At 46.8% G+C, this 20997-nt stretch overlaps 1 protein-coding gene and 1 long non-coding RNA gene across 2 annotated transcripts; one reads left to right on the forward strand and one right to left on the reverse strand.

Moving 5' to 3' along the window:
* Positions 1–3670: 3670 nt before the first annotated feature.
* On the forward strand, positions 3671–17578 carry LOC142072314 (uncharacterized). Its single transcript, XR_012668711.1, has 3 exons — positions 3671–3756; positions 5312–5390; positions 17048–17578. It is a non-coding gene; the product is annotated as an uncharacterized LOC142072314 (long non-coding RNA).
* LOC125639051 (uncharacterized) lies at positions 10828–12639 on the reverse strand. The gene is made up of 2 exons (XM_048855487.2): positions 11954–12639; positions 10828–11365 (listed from the first exon to the last, which is right to left on the reverse strand). Exons 1-2 carry the CDS (start codon positions 12531–12533, stop codon positions 10845–10847), a joined length of 1101 nt encoding a protein of 366 aa, XP_048711444.2. The 5' UTR covers positions 12534–12639; the 3' UTR covers positions 10828–10844.
* Positions 17579–20997: the final 3419 nt, after the last annotated feature.

Here is a 20997-nt window from a genome sequence, read left to right on the forward strand (position 1 = left end):
CAAAATACAGCAGACAGAAACAATCACAGAACCAGACAGAGACCATGCAAATAAACAATAGCAAAGTGGGAACTATAATGACAAAACAATACAGAAGTGAGGATTTCACAACTACATCTATAAAGACATAAAGGTTTCCCAGCTGTGTCTATTGATAAGTGATTTCTTACCGAATAGAAAACGATCAAACTAAACTTCCTTTTACATCCTCTAGGCTCTTCCCTTTCTCTGGAGGTGATAGATCAGATCACCTTTCTAACAGCCCAATAGCACCTTATTTCAGTTTGGAATGTGAGGATGTGACCATCCTAGCTTATGGCTCCCTTGGCTGTTTAGCCAAAGGCCTTAGCCTAAGAATAGGGCCTCAGACTGTCACTGTAAGAGAAGGCCCGTAAACAGACAGCCTGTGATCTTGATTCTTTCTTTTGTACCTCTATAACTAGCTAAGTGATAAGAATACACCTACATTCTTAAAGTATAGGCCTTTGCAGACAGGCTTGAATATCTATATCCTAACAACCAGCAATGTGACCTGAGCGCAGCACAAGGAGTCACAACTCCTGGCGTTCTAATCTCAGGTCTCACGCTAACCATTTCTGGGCTTGTCCAGTCCTGGGCCCCACATGGTTCTGTTGACTGACCTCTACCCACCCCTGCTGCTATTACAGTCTTACGCCCCTATATAATTCTGCCATTGGACCTCAGTCCTGATCTGCCACCCCCCTCACTGTTATCACCCGGGGCCCACTGCGCCACTGAATTTCTATTTTAAATTATACATAAGCACTTATATTTAGGAAAGAAACAAAGAGGAGCAAAAGGCTGGTCTGTGATGATGCAGAATTCTCACCATTTCTTGCCAAGAATGACGCTGCTGGTGAAAGGGTCATATTTATTGTATACCGAATAGAACTGTATTAAAGGAACAGTAAAGGTGTCAGATTGGGCACTCCCAAATTGGGAAGTGCCAGAATTTAATTCTGCCTCACTCTGCATATGATACAGACTTTGATTACATGATCACATATTTTTTCCTGTGGAACCCCTGCCTCATTCAGTGCACCAGGTGGACAACACTCACTGAATGAAGCAGCTGATTGAGATTTCTGTTTATCTTGCCCCGTTTAGCATGTGGCCTCATGTCTACCAGCCAAACCCTGCGCTAAATGCAGAATTCTGAATTTCCTCCACCAGCATTCATGGGTTTCTCTTCACAACACCTATGCGAAGCAGGGAGATATAGTTTAGAGCCGGTCGGGAACTCACCAACAAAACATTTTTCCATGGATAAATGCTGACTGGTCGAAATGGAAACTTTGTGGGAAAACATTTTGTGCTTTTGAAAAAACATTGGACATTTTTTAAAAAAAAAAAAGCCCTGAAATAGTGAAAATGTCCTGTTGTGACATTTTTGCAACAAAAAGTTCCAATTCTGGGTGGTTGAAATGTCTTTCATTTCAAAATTTGTCTTTTTTTTTATTTTAAAGGGTTGAAATGGAAGAAAATGTTGTTGAAATGATCAAAACAAAACACTTTAATTGACCCAATTTGGGATTTTCAGTTCACAAACATTTTCAAGACGTCGACTTTTCATCCCAGTTCAGGATGGGACCATTTTTTCGAAATCTTGAAAATGTTCCCAGGATGCGAAAACCATTTCCCACCCAGATGTAAAATTCCTAACCCTGCAGGCTTTCTAGGTCTTAGTGCAGAGCCTTAACCGTAAAACCATCCTTTCATTTTGTGTGCACCTCCACCTCATTCACCATGCACCTTCCACCTTCAGCTGGAAATGAGGTAAGGGGCCTACGGAGAACGCCCTCATCCCTACACAGCCCTGCTTCTTTCACCTTCCATCCTGTGCACTGAATGAGACAGGGGCCTGTTGAGAAAATAGCGCATGATCATGTAACAAAGGACTGGATCACGACGCACGTGCACAAGAGGGCAGAATTTAGTGCTGTGGCTTATTACTCACCCTAATCTGGGTTGTTTTTTTTTTTTCATAGAATCATAGAATCATAGAATATCAGGGTTGGAAGGGACCCCAGAAGGTCATCTAGTCCAACCCCCTGCTCAAAGCAGGACCAATTCCCAGTTAAATCATCCCAGCCAGGGCTTTGTCAAGCCTGACCTTAAAAACCTCTAAGGAAGGAGATTCTACCACCTCCCTAGGTAACGCATTCCAGTGTTTCACCACCCTCTTAGTGAAAAAGTTTTTCCTAATATCCAATCTAAACCTCCCCCACTGCAACTTGAGACCATTACTCCTCGTTCTGTCATCTGATACCATTGAGAACAGTCTAGAGCCATCCTCTTTGGAACCCCCTTTCAGGTAGTTGAAAGCAGCTATCAAATCCCCCCTCATTCTTCTCTTCTGCAGGCTAAACAATCCCAGCTCCCTCAGCCTCTCCTCATAACTCATGTGTTCCAGTCCCCTAATCATTTTTGTTGCCCTTCACTGGACTCTCTCCAATTTATCCACATCCTTCTTGAAGTGTGGGGCCCAAAACTGGACACAGTACTCCAGATGAGGCCTCACCAATGTCAAATAGAGGGGAACGATCACGTCCCTCGATCTGCTCGCTATGCCCCTACCTATACATCCCAAAATGCCATTGGCCTTCTTGGCAACAAGGGCACACTGCTGACTCATATCCAGCTTCTCGTCCACTGTCACCCCTAGGTCCTTTTCCGCAGAACTGCTGCCTAGCCATTCGGTCCCTAGTCTGTAGCGGTGCATTGGGTTCTTCCGTCCTAAGTGCAGGACCCTGCACTTATCCTTATTGAACCTCATCAGATTTCTTTTGGCCCAATCCTCCAATTTGTCTAGGTCTTTCTGTATCCTATCCCTCCCCTCCAGCGGGACAACAGAGGGACAACAAAAGGTACCTGCTTGACCTCAGGGCTAACCGGCTGCCAAATTTCTCATTCCTGCTCAAAACCCCTAAGGTGCTAGAGCAGTGATTCTCAAACTTTTGTACTGGTGACCCCCTTCACACAGCAAACCTCTGAGTGTGACCCCCCCCCTTATAAATTAAAAACACTTTTTTATATATTTAACACTATTATAAATGCTGGAGGCAAAGCAGGGTTTGGGGTGGAGGCTGGCAGCTCGTGACCCCCTCCCCCCCATGTAATTACCTCATGACCCTGTGAGAGGTCCCAGCCCCCAGTTTGATTACCCCTGTGCTAGAGCTTGTAAAAAACAATTGGAAAACTTGATTACAAGCGACAAAGCCACTTATTGTCTCAGCTCTTGTTCTCCAAAATGGCTGGTAAATGTTTCCAAACCAGTTTAGCCTGAGGTAGCAGAGACCACCAATGCCTGCCGATAGTGGGGGGCGGGGCGGGGGACAGAGGGCAGCCAGCTTCAGCAGTGTAATAGCACATGCTCAGTACAAGCCAAGTAGCAAAATGGGGGGGGGCATGTGACCCTGCATGCCCCCCCACCACCATGCAGTCCCTCTGCGAGGCCAGGAACAAGCATGAAATATTTTATCCCAAAGGGTTAAAATTGGGCAAAGTTATAAGCCACAGAAAACAAATGTGCTAGGAAACCTATAGGGCCGCACACTAGATTAGACTTTCAGCCCATTTACGGGAAACCCGTGGCTTAGAGTAATGCTCTTGGCAATTACCTGTGATCAAAGGTGACAATCTGAGTCATCTGAAATGCTCAGAGCTCCGTGTCTCTTGTGATGACCTGCAGTTGGCCACAGAGCAGCTGAGAGGGAAACAATACAAGCAGTCAAGGCAGTGACAAGTTAGCTTTGGCTTTCAAATGAGAGCTCAGGTCTCTGGGGTTCTTTCGCTTGATCAGTGCCATACTCTGCATGGCAGCACCTGTGTGCCGAATGCAGCCCTGGTGTAACGTCACTGATGGAGCTGGGTGGTAACAGGGCTAGATTTGGCCCTGTGTCTTCACTGCACTTTACAAACACTAGCCAATGAGCCCTGGATTGGCTGAGCACTGAGAGGTGGGTTCGTGGACAGTGAAAAGCTCCAGGCCAGATACGGAGCAATGCTCCGAAATGGGCTCCAAAACACTGGGCTGGACTCCCAACCAGATTTTGAAACCCCCCCAGGCCCAGTTCTCAAGCAGTGGGATCTGAGCAGTTTCACCTGCAGTAGCCTGAAGTAGGAGAATGCAACCTCCCTGCAGTTTGCTCCAGCTCATTATGAAGATGGGGCCATTGATGAAATTCAGCTCCAGACCTGGGTTCAGATCTCAATCACCCTCCACATTCAGGGGTACTGAGATCTGGGTCTTTGGCTTGGGCCCACTAGCTAGGTTTTAGCTTGGCCAGGGTAGAGGGCTCAATCTACCTCACTCTGCTGCCTTTCCTGTCCCCTTCTCGCCCTAGTCTTTCAGCTGGGAATGCTGCCAGGTGTTTTTGGACATGACAGCTGTACAGTGCCGTGACCTTGTGGCCTTCAGTGTATCTTTTGCTTTCAGTTTGGGGGAGAGTATAAAGAACCCCAGATAACAGCCTAGGGGCTTGTCAAGGTTTCTTCCCCACTCTGAACTCTAGGGTACAGATGTGGGGACCTGCATGAAAAAACCCCTAAACTTATTTTTACCAGCTTAGGTTAAAACTTTCCCAAGGTACAAACTATTTTACCTTTTGTCCCTGGACTTTATTGCTGCCACCACCAAGCGTCTAACAAATATAACAGGAAAAGAGCCCACTTGGAAACGTCTTTTCCCCCCAAATCCCCCCAAGCCCTACACCCCCTTTCCTGGGGAAGGCTTGATAAAAATCCTCACCAATTTGCATAGGTGAACACAGATCCAAACCCTTGGATCTTAAGAACAAGGAAAAAGCAATCAGGTTCTTAAAAGAAGAAATTTAATTAAAAAAAAAGTAAAAGAATCACCTCTGTAAAATCAGGATGGTAAATACCTTACAGAGTAATCAGATTCAAAACATAGAGAATCCCTCTAGGCTAAACCTTAAGTTACAAAAAACACAAAAACAGGAATATACATTCCATTCAGCACAACTTATTTTATCAGCCATTTAAACAAAACAGAATCTAATGCATATCTAACTAGATTGCTTATTAACCCTTTACAGGAGTTCTGACCTGCATTCCTGCTCTGGTCCCGGCAAAAGACAACACAGACAGAGAGACCCTTTGTTCCCCCCACCCTCCAGCTTTGCAAGTATCTTGTCTCCTCATTGGTCATTTTGGTCAGGTGCCAGCGAGGTTGTCTTAGCTTCTTAACCCTTTACAGGTGAAAGGGTTTTTCCTCTGGCCAGGAGGGATTTAAAGGTGTTTACCCTTCCCTTTATATTTATGACAGGGCTAAGAAGAGACAGATCGGAGCCTCCCAGACAGGCTGCAAAGCTGGGATAACCATGGAAGTGCAAAGCCTACCCTAGGTAAGCGGGTGAGGGGTAGGATCTGCCAGCTAACCAGGACAGACAGCGAAAATATGTTATTTTAATTTTCTCTCTTGCAAACTTGCCACCACCACAACCCACCTCCCAGCCATCTTTCTTTCTCTTCATTGTTCCTCTCTCACTCTCCCAGCCTCTCCCCTCCACTTCCCCCATTTCTTTCTTGGCCTCCCTCTCTATTTCTCTCCCTCGCTTCATTCTCTCTCTCTGAAGACAATCTCTGGTGCCAGCATCCTGTGCAACCAAATAGCGGGGAAAGACTAACTTGTTTCCACATCAGGTCTGAAATGCTCCCCTTGACAATGCTGACAACTTCAGAAGGGACCACGGATTGGCTGATTTAGAGATATCAAATGCCCCCTTTCCACACCAATAGACTCACGTTGCCAATGTAAATGGACCCATGAATTTGCATCACTCTCCTGTGGACTAACTGTGAACTCAGACTTGGGCTTACATTAATCTTTTTGTTCTGCGTCTAGCATCGGGGGGTCCTGATCCTGACTGTTGTTTGTAAGCAGTACAACAGTGCAAATAACAAATAGTAACTAAGGGCTGCCAGCCCCTGCCCTGCAGGTCTGAAGCCAGAACTCTTTCTTTCTGTTCCGATGAGCCCACGTCCAACATTTCTCAGTGTGGCTCTGAGCAATTGTCCTGGGGTTTACAGACCCCATACTGAGCATAGACAGAGAGGAGAGTCTTTCCTATTTACAAGCAGGAATCTTGATCACACCTCCAGAACTGCCAGTCATGGAGACAAGCTCCCACCGCTGCAATTAATAGAGGAAACCAGGCCTGCTATAAAGGGGAGAGCACAGAGAAGGAAAAGGAGGCAGAAAGGCCTGGGTTAGCAAGAAAACAGCCAGGAAACTGAAAACCCTAAAAAGGAAGGGCTGATAGACTCATTTGGAGGTGAGGGTCCGAGACACAGCTGACTGAGAACAAATGGGAAATTCAACCTAGATGGAGCTACTATAGGGTGGGTGCAAAACTGGTTGGAAAACCGTTCCCAGAGAGTAGTTACTGGTTCACAGTCATGCTGGGAGGGCATAATGAGTGGGGTCTCGCAGGGATAAGTTCTAGGTCCAGTTCTGTTCAATACATTCATCACTGATTTAGATAATGGCATAGAGAGTACACTTGTAAAGTTTGCGGATGATACCAAGCTGGGAGGGGTTGCAAGTGCTTTGGAGGATAGGATTAAAATTCAAAATGATCTGGACAAACTGGAGAAATGGTCTGAGGTAAACAGGATGAAATTCAATAAGGACAAATGCAAAGTACTCCACTTGGGAAGGAACAATCAGTTGCACACATACAAAATGGGAAATGACTGCCTAGGAAGGAGTACTGCGCAAAGGGATCTGGGGGTCATAGTAGACCATAAGTTAAATGAGTCAACAGTGTAATGCTGTTGCAAAAAAAGCAAACATCATTCTGGGATGTATTAGCAGGAGCAAGACAAGAAAAGTAATTCTTCTGCTCTACTATGCGCTGATTAGGCCTCAACTGGAGTACTGTATCCAGTTCTAGGTGTCATATTTCAGGAAGGATGTGGACAATTGGAGAGAGTCCAGAGAAGATCAACAAAAATGATTAGAGGTCTAGAACAGAGGTTCTCAAACTGTGGTCTGTGGACCACCAGGGTTTGCGAGCTCCATTCAGGTGGTCCGTGGATAGGTCCCTCTAAGGGTATGTCTACACTATGGAATAAGGTTGAATTTATAGAAGTTGTTTTTTTAGAAATCGGTTTTATATATTCGAGTGTGTGTGTCCCCACAGAAAATGCTCTAAGTGCATTAAGTGCATTAACTCGGCGGAGTGCTTCCACAGTACCGAGGCTAGAGTCGACTTCCGGAGCATTGCACTGTGGATAGCTATCCCACAGTTCCCGCAGTCTCCGCTGCCCATTGGAATTCTGGGTTGAGATCCCAATGCCTGATGGGGCTAAAACATTGTCGCGGGTGGTTCTGGGTACATATCGTCAGGCCCCCGTTCCCTCCCTCCCTCCGTGAAAGCAAGGGCAGACAATCGTTTTGCGCCTTTTTTCCTGAGTTACCTGTGCAGACGCCATACCACGGCAAGCATGGAGCCTGCTCAGGTAACCGTCACCCTATGTCTCCTGGGTGCTGGCAGACGCGGTACGGCATTGCTACACAGTAGCAGCAACCCCTTGCCTTGTGGCAGCAGACGGTACAGTATGACTGGTAGCCGTCATTGTCATGTCTGAGGTGCTCCTGGCCACGTCGGCTGGGAGCGCCTGGGCAGACATGGGCGCAGGGACTAAATTTGGAGTGACTTGACCAGGTCATTCTCTTTAGTCCTGCAGTCAGTCCTATTGAACGGTCTTATGGTGAGCAGGCAGGCGATACGGATTGCTAGCAGTCGTACTGTACCATCTTCTGCCGGGCAGGCAAGAGATGAGGATGGCTAGCAGTCGTACTGTACCATCTTCTGCCGAGCAGCCATGAGATGTGGATGGCATGCAGTCCTTCTGCACCGTCTGCTGCCAGCCAAAGATGTAAAAGATAGATGGAGTGGATCAAAACAAGAAATAGACCAGATTTGTTCTGTATTCATTTGCTTCCCCCCTCCCCCGTCTAGGGGACTCATTCTTCTAGGTCACACTGCAGTCACTCACAGAGAAGGTGCAGCGAGGTAAATCTAGCTATGTATCAATCAGAGGCCAGGCTAACCTCCTTGTTCCAATAAGAACAATAACTTAGGTGCACCATTTCTTATTGGAACCCTCCGTGAAGTCCTGCCGGAAATACTCCTTGATGTAAAGCCACCCCCTTTGTTGATTTTAGCTCCCTGAAGCCAACCCTGTAAGCCATGTCCTCAGTCGCCCCTCCCTGCGTCAGAGCAACAGCAAACAAGCATCTGAGAGTGCTGTCCAGAGCAGTCACAATGGAGCACTCTGATGGGGCTAAAACATTGTCGCGGGTGGTTCTGGGTACATATTGTCAGGCCCCCGTTCCCTCCCTCCCTCCGTGAAAGCAAGGGCAGACAATCGTTTCGCGCCTTTTTTCCTGAGTTACCTGTGCAGACGCCATACCACGGCAAGCATGGAGCTCGCTCAGGTAACCGTCACCCTATGTCTCCTGGGTGCTGGCAGACATGGTACGGCATTGCTACACAGTAGCAGCAACCCATTGCCTTTTGGCAGCAGACGGTGCAATATGACTGGTAGCCGTCCTCGTTGTGTCCGAGGTGCTCCTGGCCACGTCGGCTGGGAGCGCGTGGGCAGACATGGGCGCAGGGACTAAATTTGGAGTGACTTGACCAGATCATTCTCTTTAGTCCTGCAGTCAGTCCTATTGAACCGTCTTATGGTGAGCAGGCAGGCGATACGGATTGCTAGCAGTCGTACTGTACCATCTTCTGCCGGGCAGGCAAGAGATGAGGATGGCTAGCAGTCATACTGTACCATCTTCTGCCGAGCAGCTATGAGATGTGGATGGCATGCAGTCCTTCTGCACCATCTGCTGCCAGCCAAAGATGTAAAAGACAGATGGAGTGGATCAAAACAAGAAATAGACCAGATTTGTTTTGTACTCATTTGCCTCCTCCCCTGTCTAGGGAACTCATTCCTCTAGGTCACACTGCAGTCACTCACAGAGAAGGTGCAGCAAGGTAAATCTAGCCATGTATCAATCAGAGGCCAGGCTAACCTCCTTGTTCCAATAAGAACAATAACTTAGGTGCACCATTTCTTATTGGAACCCTCCGTGAAGTCCTGCCTGAAATACTCCTTGATGTAAAGACACCCCCTTTGTTGATTTTAGCTCCCTGAAGCCAACCCTGTAAGCCGCGTCGTCAGTCGCCCCTCCCTCCGTCAGAGCAACGGCAGACAATCGTTCCGCGCCTTTTTTCTGTGCGGACGCCATACCAAGGCAAGCATGGAGGCCGCTCAGCTCACTTTGGCAATTAGGAGCACATTAAACACCACACGCATTATCCAGCAGTATATGCAGCACCAGAACCTGGCAAAGCGATACCGGGCGAGGAGGCGACGTCAGCGCGGTCACGTGAGTGATCAGGACATGGACACAGATTTCTCTGAAAGCATGGGCCCTGCCAATGCATGCATCATGGTGCTATTGGGGCAGGTTCATGCTGTGGAACGCCAATTCTGGGCTTGGGAAACAAGCACAGACTGGTGGGACCGCATAGTGTTGCAGGTCTGGGACGATTCCCAGTGGCTGCGAAACTTTCGCATGCGTAAGGGCACTTTCATGGAACTTTGTGACTTGCTTTCCCCTGCCCTGAGGCGCATGAATACCAAGATGAGAGCAGCCCTCACAGTTGAGAAGCGAGTGGTGATAGCTCTGTGGAAGCTTGCAACGCCAGACAGCTACCGGTCAGTTGGGAATCAATTTGGAGAGGGCAAATCTACTGTTGGGGCTGCTGTGAAGCAAGTAGCCCACACAATCAAAGATCTGCTGATATCAAGCGTAGTGACCTTGGGAAATGTGAGGTCATAGTGGATGGCTTTGCTGCAAAGGGATTCCCTAACTGTGGTGGAGCCATAGTCGGAACCCATATCCCTATCTTGGTACCGGAGCACCAAGCCGAGTACATAAACCGCAAGGGGTACTTTTCAATAGTGCTGCAAGCTCTGGTGGATCACAAGGGACATTTCACCAACATCAACGTGGGATGGCCGGGAAAGGTACATGACGCTCGCATCTTCAGGAATTCTGGTCTGTTTCAAAAGCTGCAGGAAGGGACTTTATTCCCAGACCAGAAAATAACTGTTGGGGATGTTGAAATGCCTATATGTATCCTTGGGGACCCAGCCTACCCCTTAATGCCATGGCTCATGAAGCCGTACACAGGCAGCCTGGACAGTAGTCAGGAGCTGTTCAACTACAGGCTGAGCAAGTGCAGAATGGTGGTAGAATGTGCATTTGGACGTTTAAAGGCGCGCTGGCGCAGTTTACTGACTCGCTTAGACCTCAGCGAAACCAATATTCCCACTGTTATTACTGCTTGCTGTGTGCTCCACAATATCTGTGAGAGTAAGGGGGAGACGTTTATGGCGGGGTGGGAGGTTGAGGCAAATCGCCTGGCTGCTGGTTATGCGCAGCCAGACACCAGGGCGGTTAGAAGAGCACAGGAGGGCGCGGTACGCATCAGAGAAGCTTTGAAAACCAGTTTCATGACTGGCCAGGCTACGGTGTGAAAGTTCTGTTTGTTTCTCCTTGATGAACCCCCCCGCCCCTTGGTTCACTCTACTTGCCTGTAAGCTAACCACTCTCCCCTCCTCCCTTCAATCACCGCTTGCAGAGGCAATAAAGTCATTGTTGCTTCACATTCATGCATTCTTTATTCATTCATCACACAAATAGGGGGATGACTACCAAGGTAGCCCAGGAGGGGTGGTGGAGGAGGGAAGGAAAATGCCACACAGCACTTTAAAAGTTTACAACTTTAAAATTTATTGAATGACAGCCTTCTTTTTTTGGGGCAATCCTCTGTGGTGGAGTGGCTGGTTGGCCGGAGGCCCCCCCTCCGCATTCTTGGGCATCTGGGTGTGAAGGCTATGGAACTTGGGGAGGAGGGCGGTTGGTTACACAGGGGCTGTAGTGGCAGTCTGTGCTCCAGCTGCCTTTGCTGCAGCTCAACCATACACTGGAGCATACTGGTTTGGTCCTCCAGCAGCCTCAGCATTGAATCCTGCCTCCTCTCATCACGCTGCCGCCACATTTGAGCTTCAGCCCTGTCTTCAGCCCGCCACTTACTCTCTTCAGCCCGCCACCTCTCCTCCCGGTCATTTTGTGCTTTCCTGCACTCTGACATTATTTGCCTCCACGCATTCGTCTGTTCTCTGTCAGTGTGGGAGGACAGCATGAGCTCGGAGAACATTTCATCGCGAGTGCGGTTTTTTTTCTTTCTAAGCTTCACTAGCCTCTGGGAAGGAGAAGATCCTGTGATCATTGAAACACATGCAGCTGGTGGAGAAAAAAAAAGGGACAGTGGTATTTAAAAAGACACATTTTATAAAACAGTGGCTACACTCTTTCAGGGTAAACCTTGCTGTTAACATTACATACATAGCACATGTGCTTTCGTTACAAGGTCGCATTTTGCCTCCCCCCACTGCGTGGCTACCCCCTCAACCTTCCCCCCTCCCTGTGGCTAACAGCGGGGAACATTTCTGTTTAGCCACAGGCAAACAGCCCAGCAGGAATGGGCTCCTCTGAGTGTCCCCTGAAGAAAACCACTCTATTTCAACCAGGTGACCATGAATTATATCTCACTCTCCTGAGGATAACACAGAGAGATAAAGAACGGATGTTGTTTGAATGCCAGCAAACATACACTGCAATGCTTTGTTGTACAATGATTCCCGAGTACGTGTTACTGGCCTGAAGTGGTAAAGTGTCCTACCATGAAGGACACAATAAGGCTGCCCTCCCCAGAAACCTTTTGCAAAGGCTTTGGGAGTACATCCAGGAGAACTGCGAATGCCAGGGCAAAGTAATCCTTTCACATGCTTGCTTTTAAACCATGTATAGTATTTTAAAAGGTACACTCACCGGAGGTCCCTTCTCCGCCTGCTGGGTCCAGGAGGCAGCCTTGGGTGGGTTCGGGGGGTACTGGCTCCAGGTCCAGGGTGAGAAACAGTTCCTGGCTGTCGGGAAAACCGGTTTCTCCGCTTGCTTGCTGTGAGCTATCTACAACCTCATCATCATCATCTTCTTCGTCCCCAAAACCTGCTTCCGTATTGCCTCCATCTCCATTGAAGGAGTCAAACAACACGGCTGGGGTAGTGGTGGCTGAACCCCCTAAAATGGCATGCAGCTCATCATAGAAGCAGCATGTTTGGGGCTCTGACCCGGAGCGGCCATTCGCCTCTCTGTTTTTCTGGTAGGCTTGCCTCAGCTCCTTCAGTTTCACGCAGCATTGCTTCGGGTCCCTGTTATGGCCTCTGTCCTTCATGCCCTGGGAGATTTTCACAAAGGTTTTGGCATTTCGAAAACTGGAACGGAGTTCTGATAGCACGGATTCCTCTCCCCAAACAGCGATCAGATCCCGTACCTCCCGTTCGGTCCATGCTGGAGCTCTTTTGCGATTCTGGGACTCCATCATGGTCACCTCTGCTGATGAGCTCTGCATGGTCACCTGCAGCTTGCCACGCTGGCCAAACAGGAAATGAGATTCAAAAGTTCACAGTTCTTTTCCTGTCTACCTGGCCAGTGCATCTGAGTTGAGAGTGCTGTCCAGAGCGGTCACAGTGGAGCACTCTGGGATAGCTCCCGGAGGCCAATACCTTCGAATTGTGTCCACAGTACCCCAAATTTGAGCCGGCAAGGCCGATTTAAGCGCTAATCCACTTGTCAGGGGTGGAGTAAGGAAATTGATTTTAAGAGCCCTTTAAGTCAAAATAAAGGGCTTCATCGTGTGGACGGGTGCAGGTTTACATCGATTTAATGCTGCTAAATTCGACCTAAAGTCCTAGTGTAGACCAGGGCTAAGCCTAGGAGTACTCCCATTGAGTCTTAAGTAGCAAGCAGCATTAGGTTCAGTGTGGGTGCTGCTAGGTGTTTTGTAGGATAAATACCTTTTACTCTCCTTTCCAGTATCAGAAAATATTGTGTTAATATTTGCAATGACTCATAGATTTGTTTAGCATCTTAAAGCTGAGCTATGTGTGCAGATAATATGCACGCAAGAGGGATAGTTTATTTTAGTTTTTTTTAATATGGTGCTTTTATCCAAAGTGTTTTACAATAGTTAGCTAATGGTACAAACAACATTTGGAAAGATCATTGCATGGTCCACCAAGACCCTCGCAATTTTCAAGTGGTCCGTGGGAAAAAAGTTTGAAAACCACTGGTCTAGAAAACATAATCTATGAGGGAAGATTGAAAAAATTGGGTTTGTTTAGTCTGGAAAAGAGAAGACTGAGGGGGGACATAACAGTTTTCAAGTATGTTACAAGGAAGAGGAAGAAAAGTTTTTCTTAACCTCTGAGGATAGGACAAGAAGCAATGGGCTTAAATTGCAGCAAGGGAGATTTAGGTTGAACATTAGGAAAAACTTCCTAACAGTCAGGGTAGTTAAGCACTGGAATAAATTGCCTAGGGAGGTTGTGGAATCTCCATCATTGGAAATTTTTAAGAGCAGGTTAGACAAACACCTGTCAGGGATGGTTTAGATGGTGCTGGTCCTGCCATGAGTGCAGGGGACTGGACTAGATGACCTCTCAAGGTCCCTTCCAGTCCTATGATTCTATGAAACTCAGGAAGGTCAGTAAAAAGAAGGTGAGACCTCCACATACCGTGCCAAGAGGCAGCAACCGCAGCAACAGTCTCCCTCAGGTCTGTTGCATCCAGAGGCAATGTGGAGCTTGTGAATCTGGGATGCAGAAGTAAGGCCAAACCCTCTGCTGGTGTTAAACCCCCTCATTTAAATCCCAGTTTCCAGGAGATGTCAACTCTAACATTTTTTGCAATAGAGATTGGATGTGGGGAGATACCAAAAAGAAGCTTAAAAAGGAACAATTTCATTTGTAATGAAAAAAATCTTTTGCCAGTGTGTGACCACAGCACAGTAGCCTTAATATAAATAAGAATCAAGTTCAGATGTTTCTCTACATTCCAGTGAGTCCGCTATTGACATTATTGACACTGTGGGGGACAGGGGCTAGTTGGCATTCCCTTGAGTAAGGTTTTTTAGTTGAGAAATGGGTTTTTATAAAAATTAAATTTGTTCATTTCTCTACTACTAATTGAAATGACAATTTGGGGGGGGGGGGTTGAAGTTTCCAAATTCCCACTCTATTTTTTTTAAATATTCTCCTCCTTTTTCACCATGGGGGGGAGGGGGAAATGGGTAACTATGTTAAGAGAAAATGAAAGAAAACACACTGTTTTCTCTCACTTAATAGAGAAGTGAGAGAAAGTGTGAGAAAATGTTTTTTCTCCGTCTGACCTTCTTCCACAGGAAACTTGTGAAGAGAGAAAGCTGTTTCCCTCACTGTTTTCACACTTTTAAAAGAATTCACACATTCCCAGTGGAAGAAAATAAGCAATGGCAGAGAAAGGCTGGAGAAAAAAACAAATATTCTACATAAAATTTTCAAAACAAAATGAAAATTCTCAGTGTGAATTATTTTTTTGTTAGAAAAACAGGGGGAAAGTGCAAGGTTCTGAATGAACTGAAAATAGTTTAGGATGTTCATTTTTTGCAAAAAATTGCCAACCAAATCTCAACCTGCTGTAATCAAATCTTGCCTTCCCATCTCCTCCCTGAGGAGGTATGGATCTTGATACAGAAATAGTTGCCCTTTAGTGGACTGGGAAGAATAAGCCTTTGAGACTGTATATACAGTGGCATCATATTGCAGGGCTGAAGCCTACACTGCAGTAAAAAACCTGCACCACCAAGTCTCAGAGCCAGGGCCAGTTGACTCAGGCTTGCAGAGCTTGGGATGTAGGGTTAAAAATTGCTGTGTAGGCATTCAGGCTCAGTCTGGAGCCTGGGCTCTGAGGCCCTCCCCACTCACAGCCAACCTAGGGCTCGGGTCCTATGTGCTTCCCACGTCAGATTGATTTGTGTGTGTGGATGGAAGGGAGGCTCGGGCTCAAACTGAGTTAGTGTCCAGGGGAGACAGACCCTCAGGGGTTTAGGCCTTTCGTTCCAAGGCAGCACTGATGGACTGTATGTTGAATACAGAGTTCGGTTCTGGACTTCTTCCCTCAGGCAGGGGCTGACAACCTGAAGAGGATTCAGGGAGAACTAAACAAATGAATGGAAGGGATGGATTAGAGAGGACAGAGCAAGAGACCTCAATGGGCCTTGGGGAGGAAGCCAATTCTGCGAAGCTCCTCACACAAAGGAAGTGTCCAGGAACTGAGTGAAGGTCAGAGGCTAAGGCTGGGGGAGGTCAACAGGGCCAATTCTAACATGATGCAGTTCCTGTCCATAGGGACCAGAATCAGGCCAGGCAAATACTCCATGAGGCACAATCTTGATGGCTCTATTAAATCCCCCCCTCCCCCTTTTTTTTTTCTACCAGCTAGGCTAGAAATGGGACTTTGAGGGGGGGATTAGAACTAGCAGATGGAGGTGCCTGGGGACATGAGGCATGGGATGCCTGTCAGAGGAGAAGAGGGACAGGGTGCTAAGGCTGATACAGCAGCAAGGGTGGGGGACATGAGAGAGGAGACCAAGTTCAAAGCATAGGTGAGAGCTGTATGATACACGTCCTGAAAGGCAGACATCAGGAGTTTGAACTCAGTGGATGGCAGAACTGAGAGCCAGTGACGTGACCCAGCTGGCACGGGGTGCTGTTTTTGAAGCAATGAACAGGAGAGCTGATCTGGCTAACGGCGGCAGCAGCAGAGCCGGGCTGGAGTTAGGTGTGGTGTGAGGGTGAAGTCCAAAGGAAAACAGAGTAGGGAAAGACACCGAGAGTTGGAACGGGGGCAAATCCCCGGTGTGGACAAAGGAGCTCAGTGGGACGGGGTCTGTGCCTTTTCCTATTTTCAGGGAAGTCCACAGCACACTTATGGGTGCTAAATAAAATGAGACTGGCTGGTTTTGATAGAGAGGGTGGGTACAGGAGCTGACATGTGTGGACATGAAGGGTAGGGTAAGTGGGCACAATAACCTAATAGGCCTCTTCTGTCTGTAATGTCTCTGATTGATGAAGTGAGCTGTAGCTCACAAAAGCTTATGCTCAAATAAATTTGACGAATTGGAGGATTGGGCCAAAAGAAACCTGATGAGGTTCAATAAGGATAAGTGCAGGGTCTGCACTTAGGACGGAAGAACCCAATGCACAGCTACAGACTAGGGACCGAATGGCTAGGCAGCAGTTCTGCGGAAAAGGACCTAGGGGTGACAGTGGATGAGAAGCTGGATATGAGTCAGCAGTGTGCCCTTGTTGCCAAGAAGGCCAATGGCATTTTGGGATGTATAAGTAGGGGCATAGCGAGCAGATCGAGGGACGTGATCGTTCCCCTCTATTCGACATTGGTGAGGCCTCATCTGGAATACTGTGTCCAGTTTTGGGCCCCACACTTCAAGAAGGATGTGGATAAATTGGAGAGAGTCCAGCGAAGGGCAACAAAAATGATTAGGGGTCTGGAACACATGACTTATGAGGAGAGGCTGAGGGAGCTGGGATTGTTTAGCCTGCAGAAGAGAAGAATGAGGGGGGATTTGATAGCTGCTTTCAACTACCTGAAAGGGGGTTCCAAAGAGGATGGCTCTAGACTGTTCTCAATGGTATCAGATGACAGAACGAGGAGTAATGGTCTCAAGCTGCAGTGGGGGAGGTTTAGATTGGATATTAGGAAAAACTTTTTCACTAAGAGGGTGGTGAAACACTGGAATGCGTTACCTAGGGAGGTGGTAGAATCTCCTTCCTTAGAGGTTTTTAAGGTCAGGCTTGACAAAGCCCTGGCTGGGATGATTTAACTGGGAATTGGTCCTGCTTCGAGCAGGGGGTTGGACTAGATGACCTTCTGGGGTCCCTTCCAACCCTTATATTCTATGATTCTATGATTCTAAATTGCTTAGTCTCTAAGGTACCACAAGTCCTCCTTTTCTTTTTGTGGATACAGACTAACACGGCTGCTACTCTGAAATCTGATTCTTCTGTTCCTCACCTGTCATGTTAGGTCAATCAGAAGCCTGGCTGATCAGCAGTGCTGCGGGATCCTCCCACCAGTGTCTGGAAGGCTCCCTGGGAGAAGGCCACCCACCTTCAAACCCTCATCATCGGCCCAGAAACTGACACCAACGTGACCCTGAACGTCGTCCGTGGCCAGAAATCCCTGTGCCTGGAAGTCAATCCCTGTAACACGGTCAATCAGATCAAGGAGCAGATCATGCAGGAGAGGAAGTTTGGTGACTCAGAGTCCATCAGGCTGCTGTATGGGAACCAGGAACTGCAGGGCCTAAAGACCCTGGGCCAGCACGGAGTGAAGAGCTCAGCTACCCTGTTCATCATCCACAAAATGCCCTGGGGGATAAGCCACCACAGCGTGTTAAAGGCAACATGGGAGAGAGCAGTTGATGAAATTAATGGAAATTGCTTAAATTAATCTTAAATCCTTAAATTAATCTGTGTTCTGATCTTAGCACCAGTGACTGTGCTTAGTTTTAGAAGCTGAGCAGCTGTGTGAGCATTAAAAGACACAGACAATGAATACAGGAGTTTTAAAGGGGCTGGATTTCTTTTCTTCCATTCATGTTCTGGTTTTCAATTCCTTAACCTTTTCTGGGCTTGTCCTGTCCTGGGCCCCACATGGTTCTGTTGGGTGACCTCTACCCACCCCAGCTGCTATTACAGTCTAACGCCCTTACATATCTCAGTCCTGACCTACCACCCCCTCACTGTTATCACCTGGGCCCACGGTACCACTGCATTTCTATTTTAAATTATACACAAGAAATAATATTTAGGGAAGAAACAAAATGGAGCAAAATGTTGGTCTGTGATGATGCAGGATTCTTGCCTTGTCAAGAATTATGCTGCTGGTGAAAGGATGATATTTACTGTATACCGAATATAACTGCATTACAGGAACACTAAGGGTGTCAGATTGGGCACTCCCAAATTGGGAAGTGCCAGAATTAATTCTGCCCCCCCTCTGCATATGATACAGTCTTCGATTACATGATCACATCTTTTTTCTTATGGGACCCCTGCCCCTTTCAGTGCACCAGATGGACAACTTTCACTAAATGAAGCAGCTGGTCAAGATTTCTGTTTATCTTTCTCCATTTAACATGTGGCCTCATGTCTACCAGCCAAACCCTGCACTAAATGCAGAATTTGAATTTTCTCCAGGGCTGCTGAGTGCTCTACCAGCATTAGCATGTTTCTCTTCACAACATCTATGCAAGGCATGAAGGTATTGCTTCGAGCTAGTTGGGGACTCACCAACAAAACACTTTTCCACAGATAAATGCTGACTGGTCAAAATGGAAACTTTTTGTGGGAAAACATCTTGTGCTTTTGAAAAAACATTGGTCAAAAAAAAAAATTAAAAAGCCTTGAAATAGTGGAAATGTCCCAGTGTGACATTTTTGCAACAAAAAGTTCCAATTCTGGGGGGTTGAAATGACTTTTTATTTTAAATTTAAAGTGTTGAAATGGAAAAAATGGTTTTGAAATTATCAAAACAAAACATTTTCATAGATTCATAGATATATTGGTCAGAAGGGACCATTATGATCATCTAGTCCGACCTCCTGCACAGCGTAGGCCACAGAATTTCACCCACCACTCCTACAAAAAAACCTCACACCTATATCTGTGCTATTGAAGTCCTCAAATCCTAGTTTAAAGACTTCAAGGAGCAGAGAATCCTCCAGCAAGTGACCCGTGCCCCATGCTACAGAGGAAGGTGAAAAACCTCCAGGGCCTCTTCCAATCTGCCCTGGAAGAAAATTCCTTACTGATCCCAAATATGGCGATCAGCTAAACCCTGAGCATATGGGCAAGATTCATCAGCCAGATACGACAGAAAATTCTTTCCTGGGTAACTCGGATCTCACCCCATCTAATAGCCCATCACAGGCCATTGGGCCTATTTACCATGAATATTTAATTACCAAAACCATGTTATGCCATCATACCATCTCCTCCATAAACTTATCGAGTTTAATCTTAAAGCCAGATAGATCTTTTGCCCCCACTGCTTCCCTTGGAAGGCTATTCCAAAACTTCACTCCTCTGATGGTTAAAAACCTTCGTCTAATTTCTAGTCTAAATTTGCTAGTGGCCAGTTTATATCCATTTGTTCTTGTGTCCACATTGGTACTGAGCTTAAATAATTCCTCTCCCTCTCTGGTATTTATCCCTCTGATATATTTATAGAAAGCAATCATATCTCCCTTCAACCTTCTTTTAGTTAGGCTAAACAAGCCAAGCTCCCTGAGTCTCCTTTCATAAGACAAAAAGAAAAGGAGTACTTGTGGCACCTTAGAGACTAACCAATTTATTTGAGCATAAGCTTTCGTGAGCTATAGCTCACTTCATCGGATGCCGATGAAGTGAGCTGTAGCTCACGAAAGCTTTTGCTCAAATAAATTGGTTAGTCTCTAAGGTGCCACAAGTACTCCTTTTCTTTTTGCGAATACAGACTAACACGGCTGTTACTCTGAAACCTTTTTTAAGACAAGTTTTCCATTCCTTGGATCATCCTAGTAGCCCTTCTCTGTACCTGTTCCAGTTTGAATTCATCCTTCTTAAACATGGGTTTCATTGACCCAAATTGTCATTGACCCAAACCACTTTTTTGGATTTTCAGTTCACAAACATTTTCAAGACATCGACTCTTCGTTCCAGTTTGGGATGGGATGATTTTTTTGAAATCTTGAAAATGTTCCCAGGATGCGAAAACCATTTCCCACCCAGATGTAAAATTCCTAACCCTACAGGCTTTCTAGGTCTCAGTGCAGAGCCTTAACTGTAAAACCATCCTTTCATTTTGTGTGCACCTCCACCTCATTCACCATGCACCTTCCACCTTCAGCTGGAAATGAGGCAAGGGGCCTACGGAGAACGCCCTCATCCCTACACAGCCCTGCTTCTTTCACCTTCCATCCTGTGCACTGAATGAGACAGGGGCCTGTTGAGAAAATAGCGCATGATCATGTAACAAAGGACTGGATCACAATGCACGTGCACAAGAGGGCAGAGTTTAGTGCTGTGGCTTATTATTCACCCCAATCTGGGTTGTTATTTTTTCAGAGGGACAACAAAAGGTACCTGCTTGACCCCAGGTCTAACCGGCTGCCAAATTTCTAGTTCCTGCTCAAAACCCCTAAGGTGCTAGAGAGCTTAAAAACAAAAACAATTGGAAAACTGGATTACAAGCGACAAAGCCACTTATTGTCTCAGCTCATGTTCTCCAAAATGGCTGGTAACTGTTTCCAAACCAGTTTAAACCAAGGCTGCAGAGACAACCTGTGCCTGCCAATTGGGGGGGGGGGGGAGTAGAGGGCCACCAAATTTCCCCTCCAGGATGATCCACTTCTTGATTTGATCGACCGTGTTGTGGAGATCGGCTTCCAGGCACAGGGATTTCTGGCCACTGAAGATGTTCAGGGTCACTTTGGTATCAGTTTCTGTGCCTGCCAATCGGGGTGGGGGGGAGCAGAGTGAGGGCAGGCAGCTTCAGCAGTGTTATAGATCATGCTCAGTACAAGCAAGCAATAAATTGGGGGGGCATGTGACCCTGCATGAACCCCATGCGCCCCCTTTGCGAGGCCGGGAACAAGTATGGAATATTTTATTCCGAAGGGTTAAAATTTGGCAGTTATAAGCCACTGAAAACAAATGAATTTCTTGGCAACCGATAGGGCCGCACACTGGATTCGACGTTCAGCCCATTTACAGGAAACCTGCGGCTTAGAGTAATGCTGTTGGCAAGTAGCTGTGATCAAAGGTGACAATCTGAGTCATCTGAAATCCCCAGAGCTCCAATGTCTCTTGCGAAGCTTGCAGTTGGCCACAGAGCAGCTGAGAGGGAAACAATACAAACAAAATCAAGGCAGTGACAAATTAAGTCTTCGTTTTTTAATAATAGCTCCAGTCTCTTGGGTTCTTTCTCTTGAT

The sequence above is a fragment of the Caretta caretta genome, chromosome 6, assembly GCF_965140235.1.
Source record: "Caretta caretta isolate rCarCar2 chromosome 6, rCarCar1.hap1, whole genome shotgun sequence".
NCBI classification, from domain to species: domain Eukaryota; kingdom Metazoa; phylum Chordata; order Testudines; family Cheloniidae; genus Caretta; species Caretta caretta.